This window comes from Macrosteles quadrilineatus, unplaced genomic scaffold, assembly GCF_028750875.1.
Source record: "Macrosteles quadrilineatus isolate MER2022 unplaced genomic scaffold, UCM_ALF_1.0 Scaffold_2__2_contigs__length_208266976, whole genome shotgun sequence".
NCBI lineage: Eukaryota > Metazoa > Arthropoda > Insecta > Hemiptera > Cicadellidae > Macrosteles > Macrosteles quadrilineatus.
Genome location: NW_026542595.1, coordinates 107,118,283 through 107,138,284, shown reverse-complemented (window position 1 = coordinate 107,138,284; position 20,002 = coordinate 107,118,283). Strand labels below are relative to the sequence as shown.

General features: G+C 32.7%; 1 protein-coding gene across 2 annotated transcripts in view; it reads left to right on the top strand.

Annotated features, from left to right (window-relative positions):
• The window catches only part of LOC128986535 (synaptotagmin-10-like), a 93,337-nt gene that overhangs the window by 20,056 nt on the left and 53,279 nt on the right, over positions 1-20,002 (top strand). For both annotated transcript variants that reach the window (XM_054406948.1, XM_054406947.1), the window contains exons 2-3: positions 14,003-14,292; positions 16,489-16,635. In XM_054406948.1, coding sequence (XP_054262923.1) covers positions 14,003-14,292; positions 16,489-16,635 — 437 coding nt within the window. The remainder of the gene's footprint in view (positions 1-14,002; positions 14,293-16,488; positions 16,636-20,002) is intronic.

The window sequence follows — 20,002 nt, the reverse complement described above, 5'->3', positions numbered from 1 at the left end:
TATCCGTAGTTTTAGCGAATTTTCCATACATGTATTTTAGCTGTACGGTTCAACTACAAGACCTAGACCCAGGACAGATGTTTTTGGTTGTTGAAAAAAAAATCTGTTCATTATATTTTTCTAATTTTAATGCTCAGATCATTATAATTCGTAGTTGATTTCCAAGCCAGTTTGTAGATCTTTAAAAACAACTATTGTAAAGTTGTATATTGATGCGTTTGCCATTTACTATTTACCATTGGAATCTACACCGCCGAAGTCCTTGAAGACCGGGAAATTCTCAATCTCCTCAATCATTCTTCTTACTTCTCTATTTGTGTAGTGATGTAGTGTGAGTGAGTGTATGATTTGTGTGAGCATTACTTTGTGGGAAATTTCATCAAACGTTGTTTTATGATTATTGATTACGGAGAAAAATCCTTTAAAAGCCCTGAATTCAAAATAGTGATGTTATTTTTATAGATAATAGTTAAAATGTTGTAGTTAGTTTGTTTGTTTTTGGATACATTTAGATCAAACTTATTAGGGCTTGTAGTGAAGGGAAATAACGGTATTATTTTACTGATTGACTTTTCCATCATGGAGGTTTTGTATACTGTATATGTAAATATGTTTATTATAATGACGCAGCTAATCCAGTATAAAACTGGTCTTAAGCATAGAAGGAGGTAATAAGGTAATAACATCAATAGAAATCAAACCCTAGTAACTTAGTGGTATTGGATTTAAAACGTCGACCATCAGTTTGATATAATATTATTCGTGTTATTTATCCGTGTTAAACTGCATTGTATTGAACTGTATTTATTGTGAGGGAGCGAGCTAGTCTAGTAATAGAGCACGGGACTTCGGTCCTTGTGGTCCCGGGTTTAAATACCGACAAAACACCAATGGATTTTATCGAAGTGATAATGCTGCAATCCCTAGGTCTAGCCTGGAGTAATGTGAAAAACAATCCAGGCATATCTAGCGTCCTAGGACAAAAATGTATTAGTAAACGTCGAAGAAATAAAACAGTATTATTTTACTGATCAGTTTTTAATGCTAGACTATATCAAAAATGTAAATATGAAGTATAAGGATTTTATAATAAACCGAGAGATCAATTTATGACTAAGCTTTATGATAGATTACACGATAAAAACTGTAAAAACACCATAAATTGTACTATCAGTAATTATTATGCATAAATCTATATACAAACATCAATCCCTTTCCTTACAGTTTCATGTACACTAAATTATAGCATATACAATGATTTTTTGTAAATGCTATATACACACAAATTGATAAACAATATGAACGTAGAAACCTAATCATATAAATATTTCATGTGAAATTAAACAGAATTATACGATAACCACCAGTGTTGAAACATGACAATCATATTTCTGATCGAACGATAACACAGACGTAACAGCTGCTAATAAAACAATAAAATTTAAAATAAAACAATAAAATTTTGCTAATGCGGTGTTACGATTTATCATTATAACAAAGATTAATTCTAAAGTATTTGCAAAGTGATAATTTTTATTTTTCACTTTACCCTTCTCCATGTTGCATGTGGTCTTTGTGAATTCACTGAACAGTGTGTAGCCCGCATAGACCGCCTATATAGCAGTAATCTTAGCAATATCCAGTGTTGAATTATAAACTTTAACACGAGGAAAAGTTACAGATTTTTGTAACTACGTAAATTGGTAAAAGAGGTTAAAAATATTTTTCGTAGTAACAGGTCATCTTGCTGAAGTCAAAGTGTACTTTATTTGACCACAACTGTATGAATAATCCGCCCAACAATGAACATTATCAGCTATGAAATGCTCATTAACGTACATATCACGTCATCATAACGTCATAACCGTCATCATAACGTGAGGGCAGAAATATGACGGATGCACTGCCTCTCATCTGACAATGATTCACCCTCAACAATAGCTTTTGATGGGACTGTACATTTCCACGTTGCCAGTTGACTGTACTCTTCCTTCCTTCTGAGTACAATGGATGTGCGTTCCCCCACTTGCTATTGGTCGATATTACCAAAAAGTAATTAAATGTAGTGGAGGTAGTAAAAGAAAATAAGCATTTCTATTACACTAAACAGAAATTTTTTTTAGACAAAAACCATACAAAATTTAGGAAAACCCAAAACCCTTTTTTAAATTATAAAATGATTATTAGATCATTTACAGTTCAGTTGACAAAAATATTGAAGTCATACTTAGGTAGCGATCTTACTATTATTTTCTGCCTGATTACATAATTTTGCCTCGGATTTTGTGTCACGGACATTTTACTTTCTTTAGAGGAAATTAGTTTCGTGGACCAGGTGATTATAAATGACTTTCTAAACTACACAAATTACTTAAAAAAATAAAATATGCCGCATTACTGTTTTAATTCAAACTTTTCAAAGATAGCCTAATCACAGTCAAACCATGAATTCGGCACTTTCTTATAGATTTGTTAATGCATATTGATTAGCAGAACAAGGAGAAAACATAAGCAAGAGTAAGTTTGGTACATATAGAGTGCGTTTTGATGGTAGCTATTGATTTTGAATTGTTCATACTCTAACCCTTTCCAAAAAAAAATTACCAACCAATGAACGATTATTTTTTGTGTTCAGATATTTTGACCTAAGAATAAAGCCCACGTGTAAAATTAGACCTAAAATATAGAAATATATATTCAATGTTTACCCTTTCATTAATACGTACAACGCATCAAACGCAATTATGGATCAATATCTGCTTCTTATTCAATTGAAAATTAGAACTGTACTTATTATCTTAAATAAATAGCAAAACGTGTAAATTTGTAACAATACTTTTACTTATGGTTGTGATTTTTTTGCGTTTATGTAATTACATAATTTTGCCTCTGATTATTTCCCTTGAACAAGATTTTCTGGCGCGAAAATTTCACTTTCCTCACAGGAAATTTGTTTCGTGGGCCAGGTGATTACAATGTGATTTTCTCGCCTGTTCACAACTGAAGCTCGCTAGCGTTTATTATTCAGGACATTTTAGCTACGTTGATGAATAGAATTTGAAACATTGTTTTAAGTTATATACTCAGTGAATGAATGCTTCTTCCTGTATAATCATATAAAAACCTTAAAAGTATACGTGTAAAACCATAGAGGACAAGTTACATCTAAAAAAATAATCATGCTCATTACAACAATTAAAAAAATGTTAAGGAAATCTCAACATATGTATTTTTTTTACTTTCAGAAAATTTAGATAGAGACATGTACCGCAATTGTACAAAGACACGCTAAATAAAATGAAATTTGTTTTCAGGGATACTATATCTTCATGAGATTGGTCTATGCTTTTTTCAAAATCTTGGAGTCAGCAGTATTTTACTTAAAATTTGTGGCTGGAAACAAAATTTTGAATTAGTGTTTGATTTGTATACTAGTGGTCGTCCAGTGGTCGAAAACTCGACCAAAAATATGTAATGTACAGACTTCTCTATTTTCACTCGACGCTAAAAATTAAACATTAAATAAAACATGTGATTCGAATGTCTTCCTTTTGTTTTGATTTTCTGTTTATATTATGTTGTTATTTCGTCACCAGAAAGGCGACCCATAAGGTCCATGTTAATTTTTTTTAATATAACTTTTTTTTCTTATTTTTGAGCCTATTTTCTTTTATAAAGGGATTATGCTTATTTGAGAAAAATAAAAGTCTTTCTAACATTATGAGTAGAATTTCCCTGCTATGCACACGATCTGAAAAAAATGGTTTGAAAGAAACATGCTTACCTATCAATATATAGATCATTCAATCTTTAGGTTCCTCAACTTAATTTTTCCAAAAACAATTTGCAAATAGTGCTTCAGCCTATCACACTCAATTCAATACACAAAACAAATCGGCTTCAATAGTGTACTTGGTTTGAAGGAGCTGAATTATAACACTGCTGCACTTAGAGATAAACATTAATTAAATGGCTTATGATGATGACTATACTGATATTGAATAAATGATAATGAATGGATGAAAATTCGTACTTAAAAATTTCAAATATATGAAAATTGAATGTGAATGAAATAGATACTAGAAAATATAAAGACATTCGAGACGATCGAATGTTGGTGTTTGACTGACCTGTGCTACTCTCACCCCCCAAAACTCAGGGGGGGGGGGGGTAGATACTTCGTTTCGACGCCAACACAGTATATCTAGATTTACAGAATGCGCTTAGAAACTCAAGACGAGCACCTTTAGCGTTCAACTCAATTAATTTTATTAGATTAGGTCAAAAGGACTATTACATAAATATATATACTACTTCCTCTTCTACCTACTTATCTTAACAATGCGACGATCCATTGTGTCACATAGTGGATAAGGATGAAATGACACTTCTTGAAACATATGTAAAAACGAAGCAGAAGACTGTCTAGATGTATGAAAATGAACATAGTTTGTGGTTAAAAGAGGTTAGTTGAAGAAAGGTTGTTTGGTTAGGCACCACGACCTGTTGCTATGTTAGAAGTAGGAATGCTCATGTTTTTGCGTCACACTTGGCCATAGTTTATCTTCTTCCATTTATTAATTGTTTGGAAATTGGTGCATACAAATAGCACTGAGGTACTGAGCGTTATCACGTAAACTCCAATTTATAGACCTGCGTGTTCATGGCGTCCTCGTGATATCGTTAAAGTAACCTACAAAACACACACACACACACACACACACACACACACACACACACACACACACACACAGCCACTGCACTTTACTATATTACACACGTGTCCAATCATCGACCGATGTAGATGTTCCTGACGCATTTGTGATATGAGGCTGTTAGTAAAGTGCTACATAAAACTCCTTCTGTGAAAAGCGATTGAAAGAATTTTTTTTTTATTATCTAATGTGTGAAGGAAAACTATGAATAGTGAACAAATATGTTTGTGTATGTGGTCTTTCCTTTCTTCTCTGTAAATTAAAACTTAAGTGTTTTAGACATTCGGATGACGAATGAGAGAACCAGCGAATGATTTTAACCTCAAGTTTCAACTTATATGCTACACAGAAAATAGGTTATTTATCTACAGAGTAAAACTGTTGGTTTTACACAAAAAAATAACTGAAACGATCCACTATTCACTCTTTTGTTTATAAATATCTGCGCATGTATTTCAAATATTTTTTCTTTGCTTCAGTATCATGGAACTGTTTTAAAAAGTACGTCACTGGTTTCGAATCTGAAACTCATCATTTTAATATCTGGTTTGGATGTTATTTTAAAGTTCCAGGTAAATAATTGTACCAGCATTATCAATTTAGGGTCAGTGACGTCTTTTAATCATGTTTATGATTCAAACCTTTTAGGTTTTAATTTATGTGGTATGTGTGAGTCTAAGAACCGACTTTTAGACTCAGTGGGTTAACCTTCGTATTTCTTCGTACTCCATTTTAACGCTATTTAACTTAAAATCCAAAAATTTTAAAATATGCATTACCTTCATCGCCCAAATGGTTTACATCTAATTTTAGAAAATACAAACAGCTGGTTAGTAAAATCTTTTTCAAAATGTACAATTGTCGTTCTTAGTTCCAGCTAATTCTTTTTTACTCCACTCGTTGCATTCATGAATACTACAAAGCTCTTATAGTTCGGCTAAATGGTACTTTTTCGCAAACAATATTAAGTGTTGAATTTAAAAAATGAAAAATGTAAAAGGGTGTAAATATAGCATCACAGTTGGGGATGTTTGCAATGCTAATTTAAACGTTCGCTTTGCGTGGGTAACTCAGTCAGCGCCCACACTTCAATGTGGCTAATCTTGTCAACTTCATAGGTTCGCTACCAAATAGATTTAATTGAGCGTGGGTTTCTTATTACGTTAATTGTTTTCTCGTAGGAATTACCGTTTTATTTACGTACAGATCACGGTAATTATATTTTAACGCCGAGGCGGAAAATAGATTAAGAATACAGGAATCTATTTGTGTCTCGTAGTTAAAAATAAAGAGACTTGATTATTTGGTGATTTCCCACGTTGTGTTAACTAATCATAAGTGTCTTGCGCAAAGAATAGATTAACTGTACTTTCTCGTTTAGTACATTTTTATGGTATGCTGTTGTAAAAAAATGACATGCCAGAAAATTATTTAGTTCTAAAAAAAAACAGTGTGATAATTTAAATGTGGGATAAAGAATTTCAATATTAGTTTCGATGGTCAATTTACTGACTTTTCACTTCCTATAGTTTAAGTGCAATAGAATGAGATTTTTTGTATGTTCACCGTTTAACACCCTACTGATGTAAAAAGATGTTTCTATTTTTTGTATTATTTGTTACTTCGTTTTGTACGTGTGTAAGGCGAGATAAAGGAAGCATAACTGTATTTTAAATAGTCTATTTCTGATTTTCTCTGGATTAGTAAGTTCAAATGTAAAACGTGTAGTATTAAACATATTTTAAAATTACCATTTAATTTTTCCAATGGAGAAAGGTTTTGTGAATAATATTAAGATCATTTTAGACGAATTAAAAATAGATTGAACTATTTACTACTGTGCTACTGAGTTAACCTTTATTTCATACATGTTTCGGAAAAATTAGATGAGGAATAATCATTATTGTTCAGTTATTAACTGTCAATAACTACTACACCATATAAATAAAAATCATAAAATAAAAATTAAATCAATCAAACAGAGTATTTTATATTTTCATTTTGATCTGGTTTGTTAGTGGGAGTTTACTCCTGAGCTAAGCATGATAAAGGCGCGAATAGGCGACTAACTATATATATATAACTTATATTTATTATCAAATTTTGCATACCTATTTTGTTGTATTCTACCATCATGTTTGTCTTTGTAAATTGGCTGCTGCCGTTGGAAATAAAATAAAATAAAATAAAAATAGGCAAATCACATACTGTAATCAGATTGCTTCACCCAGTTGGAGGCGCTGACTGTTAAGCGTTTTATAACATTGGTTTTAACAATCAGTTATCATATTGACAAAAGTATTATGAAACTGAAATAAAATGTTAATTTAACCGCTGATTTACTTGTTAATAAAAACATGTTATGCCTATGTATTATACCTATTTATTTTTTAAATATATGTTTAATTTTATATTTTTAGCTATAACTATTTAGGCCTTCTAAATTGTATCTACAACAATTTATATCGTGGAATTGGACGAAATATTTTTTTAAATTTAATTGAATAAAAACTTGTTTGTTAAAACATTGTTTAATTAGATTAAATCGAATTTTACGTAATGAAAATTATTTCTAGCTACTATACTTGTTTATAAAATTATTCTTATATTATAACTTCTTGATCAGCATTGTACGTGTTATTAAATTTACGGAAAGTAAATAAAGATACGGCTTATAACACTTAAAACATATACTTACGCTTATACTGTTACTCACAAGACGGTAAATATACAAAAGATGGTAAGTTCATAGCATTCGCCTATTGGGTCTGATGATGATGGGAGTGTCCAATCGAAATCTATCACCACTTACCATCTTTTTTGTATATTTACCGTCTTGTGAGTAACAGTATAATTGTAAATATATATTTTAAGTGTTATAAGACGTATCTTTATTTACTTTTCTTATATTATAACAAGCATTCATAAATTATTTATGAGTTATAGGCCTACACCTTATTTTACAAACTGATGAACTAGGATCTAAAAAAAGGAATTTGACCTCATTTCACCCTGATTCATATTAGTATCCTTCCCGTGTTTTTATTTCTTTTTATTAAAAGATATTACCAACCAGCTATACTGTATATTAATTAATTTATAAATTTTTCATCATGTTTCAGTTATTAAATTAGAATCTTGAACCTTGATATAATTTCATTTTACTTGCACATTTTGCTTATCAATCTTCTTGACCAGAAAAATATGTAAAACATGTTCAAATTAATTGTGACTCATTATTGTTTCGGTTTCTCGTGTTTTTTTTGTCTAAATAAAATTAAATCCATTCTAGCTACAAAGAAATGTACCAGATAGTAGAACAGGGGGATTTATTAAAGGAGAGCTAATTTATATATATTTGTTTGATTAACAGTCTATTTTACTCTGCTTCATCATTCGATAATAGAACATGGTTAAACATAAAAATTTAACAACCTAGTAGGACCACTAAAACAATTAAACTGAAGTATTTACGAATACATTAAGACAAAAGATCATGCTAACAACACTAAGTAAAATAGACATTTATGTACCCGAGATAACAATTGCTCCGCTTCTGAACAAATTGTATATTCTAAAAGGATTACTCTAAAAGAACCAGATATATAAAATCAACAGGTGCTAACTGATGAGTACTTGTCCTACATACAAACCTGTTGCTTGCCCTTTCCAAACCTACTCGGCTTAAGTTCCTGTCTCCACGTAACAACCCAAATAATCCCACTGAAAACAACCAGAACTACCAACAAATGTATATAGTTACAAATTTTTAATAAACAGAATATTTATACAATGAATTTGATTTCCACATAGTGAAGCAAAATATTATAGTATCTAATTTGTTCAATCTTTGTATGGTGGCCTCTCACAATAAGATACTTGAGCTGTTTGATTTTGATGAGTATATTTTATTAAGTATTTTCTTGGATAATTCGTTTAATATTGGTCCATTATTTAAAAGTATCAGAAAATAGGTAATAATCTTATGTATTTAAGCTTGGTTTTTTATAGGCAAGATAATAATTCTGAATCTACTCTCAATTCCACGTTCACCGTACATTATAGGGTCCTTAATACGTATTTCAAATTCAGCAGGACTAGAATGATGAGTCTCTGAATAATCAGAAACGGATTAACGCATATTAACTATGTGTTTTACCTTTTTACTCGTGTCGATTGACTTTTGTGCCTTTACGAGGATCGCAAAAGTCTATTTAAATTTTGGAAAGTAAATCTAAAATAACCTTTAAAGCGTAATAGTATGAATCAATGTTACTACTAAAAAGCTCTTCCTCAGTATGATTTGATTCAAAGATTTTACTTTTGAATTTCAATTCCTCAAACATATTCTCATTAAGTAAAAAAAAAAATACTTTGAGTTTAAGACTCAATATTAATTCAGAGTCTTGAGCTGTAAACCATTTCCCTCTTTTAATCATAGTGTCTGCGAATTAGAATAGTAAAAAATTGTCTGTTCCGTAACTACCTTCAGCCAAACTAGGGTACAAGCTTTGCCAATACACTAAATAAAAATCACACCATGGTTTGGCAGCAAGTTAAAAAAAAACTTTCTTTATAGTGAAAACAGGTCAAAAATATTCTTGAGAAAATCCCCATCCACATCCAACTACTGCTTAGCTAAGCTACTGCTTAGGTGTCATTATAACGTACACAATATACCGGGTCACGTGAAAATTGGAAAAATTTACTTGAAAATCGTAATGTAAATTTAAGGCATCGCGTAAATCTTTCGGTAACTTGATGGGAAAATCTTCCGATGACCTATTACAAAACTGATGTGAAAGGACTTAAAATAGATGTTTGGTACATAACATTTGGCTCAGGACCACAATAAAAATCAATTACAGATGTTTCTATTTTCCAAAGGTTACTTTAAAATAATTATAGTTTGAAAATATAATGAGACAAATGGTACAGCACAGTCCTGCAAGGTTGAATGTTTAGTTTGTTGATGGTTAGAACAGAGTTGGTCTACAATACAACGTTATCTCGATCGGTGTTTAAACCGATACCTTTGAAAACTACAAGTGGACAAACTCTCAAAAAGGATTCAGCGAGCACTTTGAAACTCGATAAGTCTGCGTTCATTTGTCTGAAAGCAGACTAAAGAACTCACCAATCCTAAAGTGTATTGGATAGTTGAATTACTGTAATTATTTGTGTAATTAGTGGCTTCAAAGGTATTTTTTTTCACACTTAAAAATTACTTTAACATGTATTTTACTAACCGGTTTCACGCTGGTGTATCTTTTTTCATTAAATAAAGTTAATTTTGTTTGAGTAACATTGGCAAAATGAAAATAAATTTAGAAACGAGGAAAAAACCCAGAAAGTTTCTTAACACTCTGGTAATTTTTTTGTTTTTGGTAAGATGATATCTCTAAAACGTCCAAGTGAAATATATCAATTCACCAGCAGCAACGTGTGTGAAAGATATTCTATACGTCAGCGTTATTGATAACGTTACAAAAAAGTATAACATACGGGAAAGTTTTTTATCCATCATTCAATGTTGAATATGTCAATTACTTTTATTATTTCTATTTTCGATCATTTATTTTCGGCATTGCAATTTTTATCTCCAAACGAGAATATCGAAACACATTTGATACATTATTCCATCCTTAGTTTGTTAAAGAGGGTTTTAAGGTAAAAATAAACACCGAATTTTGAATTCCTGATATGAAATCATCGACGGAACAAAATAATATTGAGTGAATTTATTGAATATTTCCCTACTTCGGGTTTGAAATTGTCGGATTCAGTTGAGACGTACCAGTAACCATAAAATAGATCATATATCTCTTTAGTAGCTTGCAAAATGAATTGTAATGTATAACAATGACATGAAAAACATGCCAAAATGCTTTGTATAACCTCGCTGGAGTTAAACTCTTCATCTTTAACGAATTTTAAACACTTCAGTTATGACTTTTGATTGTTGACAGACTTGATATTATCTTGAAACTTTCGTCATATTTCTCCCCAACTTTACGCGACGTGCATTGTGATAGCTTGAGAATGTCGAGTAATAGCATTCTTTCTCATCTTCCCTCTTCTCTTGTAGGTATCGTGCAGTTATAGTGGTAATTCTTAAATAAATCCTCCTGTTAGTACTTCTATTTTGAAACATCATTCATTAAAACATGGTTAGATTTTAATATGTATTCTAATCGTACATTTGAAGTGGGTAATGCATTTATGATTTTATCTTTCATCTAAATTCTGTTCATTTTAATGTCGCATTTTTGTTGATGATAAAATACCAATGCAGTGAAGATTGCGAACAAATACTACGATTGACTTTTGAATTCCTTTTGAATATATGAAGAAAATATATCTGGTCACTGGATCACTGGAATGTAGATATCATCATTATACTATTCAAAACTCTAACTTTCCATAGCATACCAACATTAAAACAAATCACAGCATCCAACATTCTTTCTTTTAAGGTTTTAAGTGTGACGAAGTTTGTTTTCGCAAGGCAAGACCAGATTAAGTGATTAAATGCATTTACCTTACAAGAATAGTAAGAGCGTACAAATTGTTCCTCCCATGAAGCCAACTGTTCAAGTTTAGATTACCAAGACTTTGGTACACTGGTTTTGTAATGTCCATCACAGGTTCTGGCAAAGAATGGTCTTGGAGAGGACAAGGTAGGCCTCCTGCCGCCGCTCGTTTGTATTTACACCATGACAACTTCGATTCCGTGTGTGACATACCATGAGCTCTTCAGCATCAGTTGACCTATAGTGAAAGTATGTGACCCAAACTGCCACAACCATTTAAGATAGTCTTACTTGCTCTACCCATAATACTGTTGTGTCCTGTCAGTAACATCATCAGTCGACCACGGCCAGAAAGGTTTTTCCCATCGCTAAGCTTAACTTTCTTATAGTTTTTTTTCGCAAATTCCTATGCCGGGAACTCATTCGCTTCTGAATATGTCCAACACGTTCAAGCTTTGTTATGCTATCGTTATTCCCATATGGTTTAGATTCTACAACCCAGTCATAGGCCTTACTATCCACATCACCTAAAAATTTGTGTACCTACTGAGGTATGAGATTTTGCTCGGACCTTTCAAATAGTTTTAAGACTCCTGCAGCCTCTATTCCCCCACTTGAGCCTTGATAGTTTGTTGAAGACTGCTATGTTAATGGATTTGTGATTGTGGATAGTGACAACACCGTTGAGAGATGTATGGACTTGCTTTTGCAGAGTAGATTTTGACACTTTGTCTTGACTACTGATTTTCTTCCAATATCTTCTAATACTATTCTTCAAACCATTCAAACTAATCACAGAACTATATAACGTTATTCACTAATGGATTATCGAGTGTTGTCTTATTGAAACCATACATCATTTGTAAAACTATATGTTGACAATGCCTTTTTTTAACAGTGTCTATGATACAAACGTATACTAAACGTATAATACAAACGTAAATAATCCAAACGGATTATTCGTTTCATCAGAACATATCGTAGGAAGGAAATAATTAAGCTTGATTGTGCATTTGTTTGTCCTCCAGTCCGTTACCTAGTTGTTTAAGACAAAATGTAAAAAGAAAAGCAACGATTTAATGACAACCCTTGGATTTAAAAAGTTACTTTAGTTTATTTAAGACAATATCTTCACTATGGGAGAATATGGGAGACTGGAGAAAAATGCGTTGGAGGTTATTCGACCGCTAAATGGTATAAAAATAGGAATTGGAACCTATCAGAATCTGAGAGGGTGGGAAATGAAAATGCACCACTCAAAAGTAGTTTTCTTCCAAAGCACCCTTGAAAAGGACAACGATACATTATTAATGTGGTTTCAATAGGAATTTTCCATAGAAAATATGGGAATCCGAAAATGAAGCTAAAACATGGAAGTGGGCTTTCAGTTCTTGGTGAAATAATCGTAACTCTTAGATTGCCTGTACATTGGAATATGACGCTTTTAAGCGACGTTCTTAACAGTAGCCGTATCATTCAGATGGAACAAACACAATCCGTGTAGAATTTTGCAAGATTTCTTTTACAAACAAAAAGCACCCGAAGACTACAATACTAATTTTTTATAACAGATGAATATTTTTTTAATTCTCCCAAAATTCCAATTTTAAAAAATCACAACGTTTAGTATAAAAATATTTGTAATACCTCTATGTAGAACTTTAGAAGAAAAAGTGACAAAAGAAACAGTAACGGCACTCTGATGCAATATTTCTACCACAACTTCACAAAAAGACTGGTTCATTTGTTGACACAAGACTACAGGAGTGTCTGTGAGTGCGATCAGTCACGTGGGGGTGAGGAAAGGGTCTTTATTATCCAACATTCCCTTCACCGTCTCGTAATAAATGTGCGCACACTGGAAATATATCTTGGGGTGGAAATAGAATCTAGCATTTCAAACTGTGTGAGTATCAAACTCACATCAAAACATCAAGTATTTGTTTTGTACTGTAAGATTACGAATGTAGTATGAATAGCGGAGTGCTAGAAAGAGGAGGGTTTAAGTATGTTGTACAAGAGTCATATGCTGATAAGCTAATACAAAACCTCTTCAAATGGCAGAAAAGGTCTTATTAAGTTACCTTTCGTCTATCGGTTTGGATTTATAAACGAGCTAGAATTTTTTTTTATTCTCAAAGATTAGTCAATTCATCAGCCAACGCCTTTAATTAATTGTCGGATTTAAATGGAAATATTATTAATACTTTCCTAACAGTTGATGCATAGGACTGGCTAATCAACTTTTAAAATTCTTGTTCAACTTACTTCTACTTGAACCGTTCTGTACTAAACCATTCTCATACAGGGTAATTGGTAGTATGTGTGACTAAAATGTTTTGTTTCAAGTACCAAATAAATTAAGTATGATGATGCATGTAAGAGGTTCCAAGTCTAATAATTTGCTTTCCAAAGAATTATTGTAAGTTAAACCTTTCTGCTTCTAAAACTCCGTTACAATCGGACTAATTTTACAGTACAAAACCATTCTCATACAGGGTGATAGGTAGTATGTGTGACAAAAATGTTTTGTTGCAAGTACCAAATAAATTAAGTATGATGATGCATGTAAGAGGTTCCAAGTCTAAAAATTTGCTTTCCAAAGAATTATTGTAAGTTTAAAAAAAATAACACTATTTTTAAACTTAATACAAAATCTTATTACCTGTTAATGTATTTGAGTAGATGATGTCATTTTCATGTTCTACGTAAATATAATTGAACGGTTTCTTTACAACTCGATCATTGTTGCAGGTCTGATAGTCGCTCAGTCAGAAGAGTGGTCGGGCGCGACTTCAGGCTATCACGTGCTCGTCAGTGGCTTGCTGCTGAGTAGCATGGCACTCGTGCTGCTAGCAGCTGTCAGCTACCAGTGTGCTGCTACCTGGAAGTGGCTCCGGACGTTAGGCATGAGCGAGGACGAGGCGCAGGACGGAACTCCGGACGGCGTCAAGCAGAGTTCAATCCGGATCAGTCACTCCCTTCCTGACCTGCAGCAGGAGCCTACCCGCCATGAGTATGTTCAGGAGAAGGACAATAAAAAGGTACGTTTATTTTATGTTGGAGTTGTAGTAACCAAATAGGTGAAGTCTTAATGTCCTGTTTCTAGAATTTTCTTTAGCGGATTATGTTCGAAACTTCGTTCGAGAAGTGTCTGGAGAATTGATTTGTAGAATTACGTTTTCCAACAAATCGTCCCACACTCGGATGAGTGTCTATGATGATTGCTGTCACCCACTTCAATGGGCTTTGAGTACGACAACTTGTCCAGGTTGAAGACTCTAGTTGCCATTTGCTGCCCACTTGTTGCGATGTTGGAGGAGCGACAGGTATTAAAGGACCAGCGCCGCCAAAAGTGCTGAAGGGTCTGCTGCATCCGTTGCCACTGTGATAGTCGGTTGACCTTTAGGTAACTGAGGTCTGGTTCTGGTAGTGCAGTGAGTGCCTCCCTAAAATAGTAAGGAATTGGCCAGGGTTATAAGGTAAAGGTGTAAGGGGGCGTGAGTTAAGGCAAGCTTCTACCATTGTTAGTACCGTGTATAGCTGTTCGTAGGTTAAATTAGCATGCCTTACAACTCTTTTCAGGTGATGTTTTACATATTTGACACCTGATTCCCATAATCCTACAAAGTGGGGCGAGTTGGGTGGTATGAAGTGTCAATTGATGTTGGGGATAGAAATTTAATTTTTTATTTTGTCCTGGTGAGATTAATCTTTGAGTTATCTACGTAGTTCTTTAATTTCTCTGTAGCCTCCAACAATGTCGGTTCTATTGTCTGAATAAATGTCCTTGCAAATTCCTTTTCTTGAAATGAATCCCTGAAAGGCAGCTAAGAAAGCCTCTGTTGTGAGGTCTGATAAGAACTCCAAGTATATTGCTTTCGTTGTGAAACAAACGAAAACTGCAATATATGATTGGATTTTCGTAAATTACTAGATTTTATAAAGATGGGACTGCAGTAGTCGACTCCTGTTCTTAAAAACGGTCCTGTTGGATTTAGTCTGCTGGCGGGAATGTGCCTATTTAGGGCAGAACACTTTTAAGATTAGCCCTGAAGCAGGCTGTGCATTCACATACTATTTTTCTGATCGAGTTTCTGCCTCCAATAGGCCAAAACCGTTGCCGAATGGTAGCAAGCAATAGTTGCGGATTAGAATGTAATGTCCTTTGATGTTCATGTCTGATGATTAACTCTCTAAGGTGAGACTTTGCAGGCTTGTTTTGGAATAGTTTTTGAACCAGCGTAAGTTCGTTTTTAATCTTTTATTTGCGAGAATAATATATTAGTTAATTATGGTTAGTAACCTTTAGAAAAGGATTTCGCAATCTTTGAACCATCAGACAATCCCTTTCATCAATGTTAAATCTATTTCAAAATCTCTGATTCCCTTAAACAATTGTCTCGTGCAAATCTGTACATCGAATCATGTTTGAAATGAGTTAGTTCATTTTGATCGGTCCATAAGTTATGACGGTAAATGAAATATCGTTAAAACGGAGTATCATAAAGTTACTAAGCTTAATTTAATTTCCCAGTGTTGGCTCAGCGCTGCTGAGCATTTATGAATATATAACAGGCATTCGGACGACTCTGATGAGTTTCTATGACTGCTTTATTTACTCTTCGTTTTGGACTGTTTTGCATGTAAATTACAGTGATATTAAATACCACATTTTATGAAGAGTGTTTGTGATCACGGTTTTGCTAATATTTGAGGTATGGAATAGTTTATTATTTTGAATAACCAGTTAGTTTTACGATTTTACTGTATTTTTAAACTATATTTATAATATTACAGAATCCCTTTTTTAAGTCCCGGTTTTTAATTAGCCATGTCACTAACTTTTTTTACTTAACAAAGAAAATATTTAAATCCATGTGAAAATTTTATTACAGTACTAATGAGATTGCGTTTTACTAATTATTTAAGTAGTTTTGGGAAGTCTAGTTACTTGTTCGTATATGAATCCGACGATGGCGCTCGTGCCGAAATGTACATAATCCTGTAATCCACTAGGACAATACTTTGGACCACAAGGTAACAATCAGGTATTTTAACATTTTATTTATTTGTCAATCTATTGGTCCGGAAACACCAAAACAAACAATTAAGTTTCCACACACGCCTGCGGCTCGCGTAAACATTTTTCTCATGTGCAGTAAAGTGCCATTTTGCACACTAGTGTCACAAATGACTATTGTCTTTTGTGCTATAATCTAAGACTCGTTGTTTTCCAGGTTTTGCGGCAGACAACCCTCCCTTCAGTTCCCACAAGACACCAGACATTCCAACGTCAGCTGTCTCATCGTCTGGACTTTGAGAACGTCCAGTTCAGTGTGTGCAAACTAGAGCCTAGGAAAGACTTCAATGTCAGTCTCTTTAAGGTATGAACACAAATATTGCAGTAGATCCAAGTCAGTTCTTTTAACCTGAACCTCTAGACTTCAATCAACCTTGAACCAACGATTGAATGATTGAATCAACGAGTTAGATTGAAGTAATTTATGCTGTTCAACGTTTCGTGATTTTAAAATTCATAATCTTAGAGAGAGGAAAACAAATCACTCGATATTATTTTCCTGTTTCGATTACAATTTTAGCTCAACATTGTCGGGTTGTTATAAATTAGTTGTAAAATATGAGGTTTGATATGCATATTAATACCATTATAGTAATTTGTAACAATAAAATTAAATTTAAGAATTGATAATCCAAAGGTTCTGACAATTTTTAAAAATTCAATACAAGTGCTGTCAACTTAATTCTTTTCCATAAATCGATTGAAAATATTTACTTACATCAAACTGATTATCAAAACTTACAAATCTTATCATCAAACTAACAGTATTTAAAACTTTTAAGAACTATTAAGAAGGTAATAAGAACTATTAAGAACTATTAATAACTATATTAATAACTATTAAGAAGGTATTAAGAAGGAACTATTAAGAAGGTAACAAATTCCGTTATTACCTTGTTTTTTCATAAACTTTTTTAGTATGGATAGTTTTCAAAAGGATTTAGTGTTACCCCATAGGGGTAATTAGTACTCTGTGTTGAGTGATTGAAAACATGAGGCAGAATACAGAATTTAAAGACATCTTGATACTAAATCCCTTTTTGTTATTACCACGTTTACTTGAGTAAAATACAAGAAAACCTATAATAAAAATGAAATTTTAATCGGGGAAAATATTAAATGATTAAAAAAAGTTATTTTAATGGACCATTCTTAAATGTTTTCCTATTTTGTGGTATATCCAACACATTTGGTTTAATCAAACTTCTACTATATGAAAGAAAATTGTTGACGTCTAATTAACTATTAACTATTCACTAACTGGCAGTTACAGTATTATAAATTGAAAAAATGTTTATAAAGAGACAAATGTTTAGTTTCTTAAAAATTGTGTGTGAAAAAGCCTCTCGCCATGGTGACAGTGGTATTTCAATATATCATTGGTTGCTTGTCGCGACGAGTATTAGGCTATTGATATTTTATATTTGTCAGAAACGTCAGAAAATCCCGGAAATTGAATGTGCCACCATCTTTATTGAGTCACTCGTATTAAATTGAAACAGTTCTTTTCCTTAGAGAGATGATGCTAACAAATAACATTCGTATTCAATTAGGACCGCCCCTATGGATATTGCTTAGTGCTCAAGAATTTTGGTGGGTTTGCTAAGGTTTCTTTTTTTAAATTCACTGTGCAAATAGTTGTACAGGGTTCACACTATTTTGTTAGAATTTATTTCCCTGACTTAACCTGATCAAAAGTAAAAGTTTTTCCTTACTACCCGCAATGTACTCACCAATTTAGGCATTTGAGCAAAAGAATTTACATTTATTTGAATAAAATTAATCTTATCAGCATCCACCATTCCCATAGCCGTCCATCGCTCTCCTTTTTATTTTTTAAATATACAAATCCAAACAGTTTTTGTTTTTAAAACATAATCTTATACTGCGAAAATTTAATTGAGTTGTATTAATTTAATTTAATTAAAATTAAGCTAATTTATTCTGACAGACGACGAGACTCATAGGTTATTAGGTTAAAAAGGGAGAATTAACCAATTAATAATTTTTAGGAGAGGGGGTTTAAAGTTTCAAACTTGTAGGAAAATTTTAAAATGCAATTTTAAATTGCTGAAACCTTGAAATAATGCTAACCACACCTTTTCCCAAGTCTGTTGAAACCTTTATCTTTATGAGTATTTTATTTTTTTATAAATATTAAATGTTATATGGCATAATTGAGCCTTTTTCACGCACTGTATGGTAAAAAAATCAAGTTGGATATTTGCCTTATTTATAATGTAACATTTATACACAAATATATTTATAGGTTATTATTAGCATAATTAGGCAGTTGAAAGAAAAAAAACAGTGATATCCTTTGGTAGCTTTTCAACAAATTACTGATGGGATAAAGGAATTACTCTGGCTTCGCAGAGGTCCATCAAAACCTTGTGTTTTGCCTTGTTACTGATACCGATGTAGGTTTCTGCAAGCTTTTAAAGGAGGTGTTCAGTAGCCTCAAAGCACTGTTCATGATTTTAATTTCATTTAAATATTAAGTTTTTCTGTTTCTTCTCCTTCAGATTAGCACTCTTGATATCCTTTGGTAGCTTTTCAACAAAGTCATGATGGGATAAAGGAATTACTCTGGCGTCGCAGAGGTCCATCAAAACCTTGTGTTTTGCCTTGTTACTGATACCGATGTAGGTTTCTGCAAGCTTTTAAGGGATGTGTTCAGTAGCCTGAAAGCACTGTTCGTTATTTTAATCTCATTGAAAATATTTGTCATTGTAATTATACTTGAAGGGTGTTGCATTCGGTTTATTTTCATGTACCCAAACCATTTTACTATTCTCCACTCAAAAACCTCGCCACTAACAGTAATGTATCTTTGAGCGTCTTTGTTGTAACTTGCCAATGAAGTCCAGTCAATAAAATATTCATTGTTCAACTAAACAACTTTGTAAGGTTCTGGCGTTTTTCTAGCAGTTTGGGAGACTATTCATTTCTCTGAAGACGCCTGTATGTGATGATCATGAGTAGACCTGTATATGTTTGCCGCTCTCTCATTGGTTGAGTACATAGCATCCTTTTGTTGGGAATGCCCAGGTTCATAACGGTCAATGAGTTCGCATCTAGTAAGTCGCACAGCATGTGAAAGTGCAGTGGGAAAATATTGATTGAGATTTTGACCACCACAGCTATCACTCATAAAAAAATTTTCTTGTGTTTCAGTTCTTTTTGTACGTTGTACGATCGTTTACTTTTTTAGTTCATGAGCTTTTTCTTTATTTTGGAGATGTCTCTCGAATTCTTCTTTCTCACTTTCTTTTTCCTCTGTAGTTAGCGATTTAAAACGGTTCCAAGTGCTGCATCGATATTTTTGGTGTTAATGAAACGTAAGGTTTTGGTAGGAGGAAAGTACATTTTATATTGTGATTTGTTTGTTTTGTTAATTTTCTTGAATTAGATTTTGATTTACCGAAACCCAAATTTTAACTAATAAATTATCCGTGTGAAAATATTAAGCCAAAATGAATTACCTTCCAAAATTTCTTATTTTTTGTTTCACATCATTAAGTCTTGAATTAAAGTCAATCTTGAAGAACTTGTATTTTTCAAACATTGTAAAATGTAATTTAAAAGTGGTATTTACTTCACTGAAAAGAATGCTGTGTTAAGCTTGCTCAGCTACTACGTCGGAGATTCTGTTAGCTGCACGGAATGGT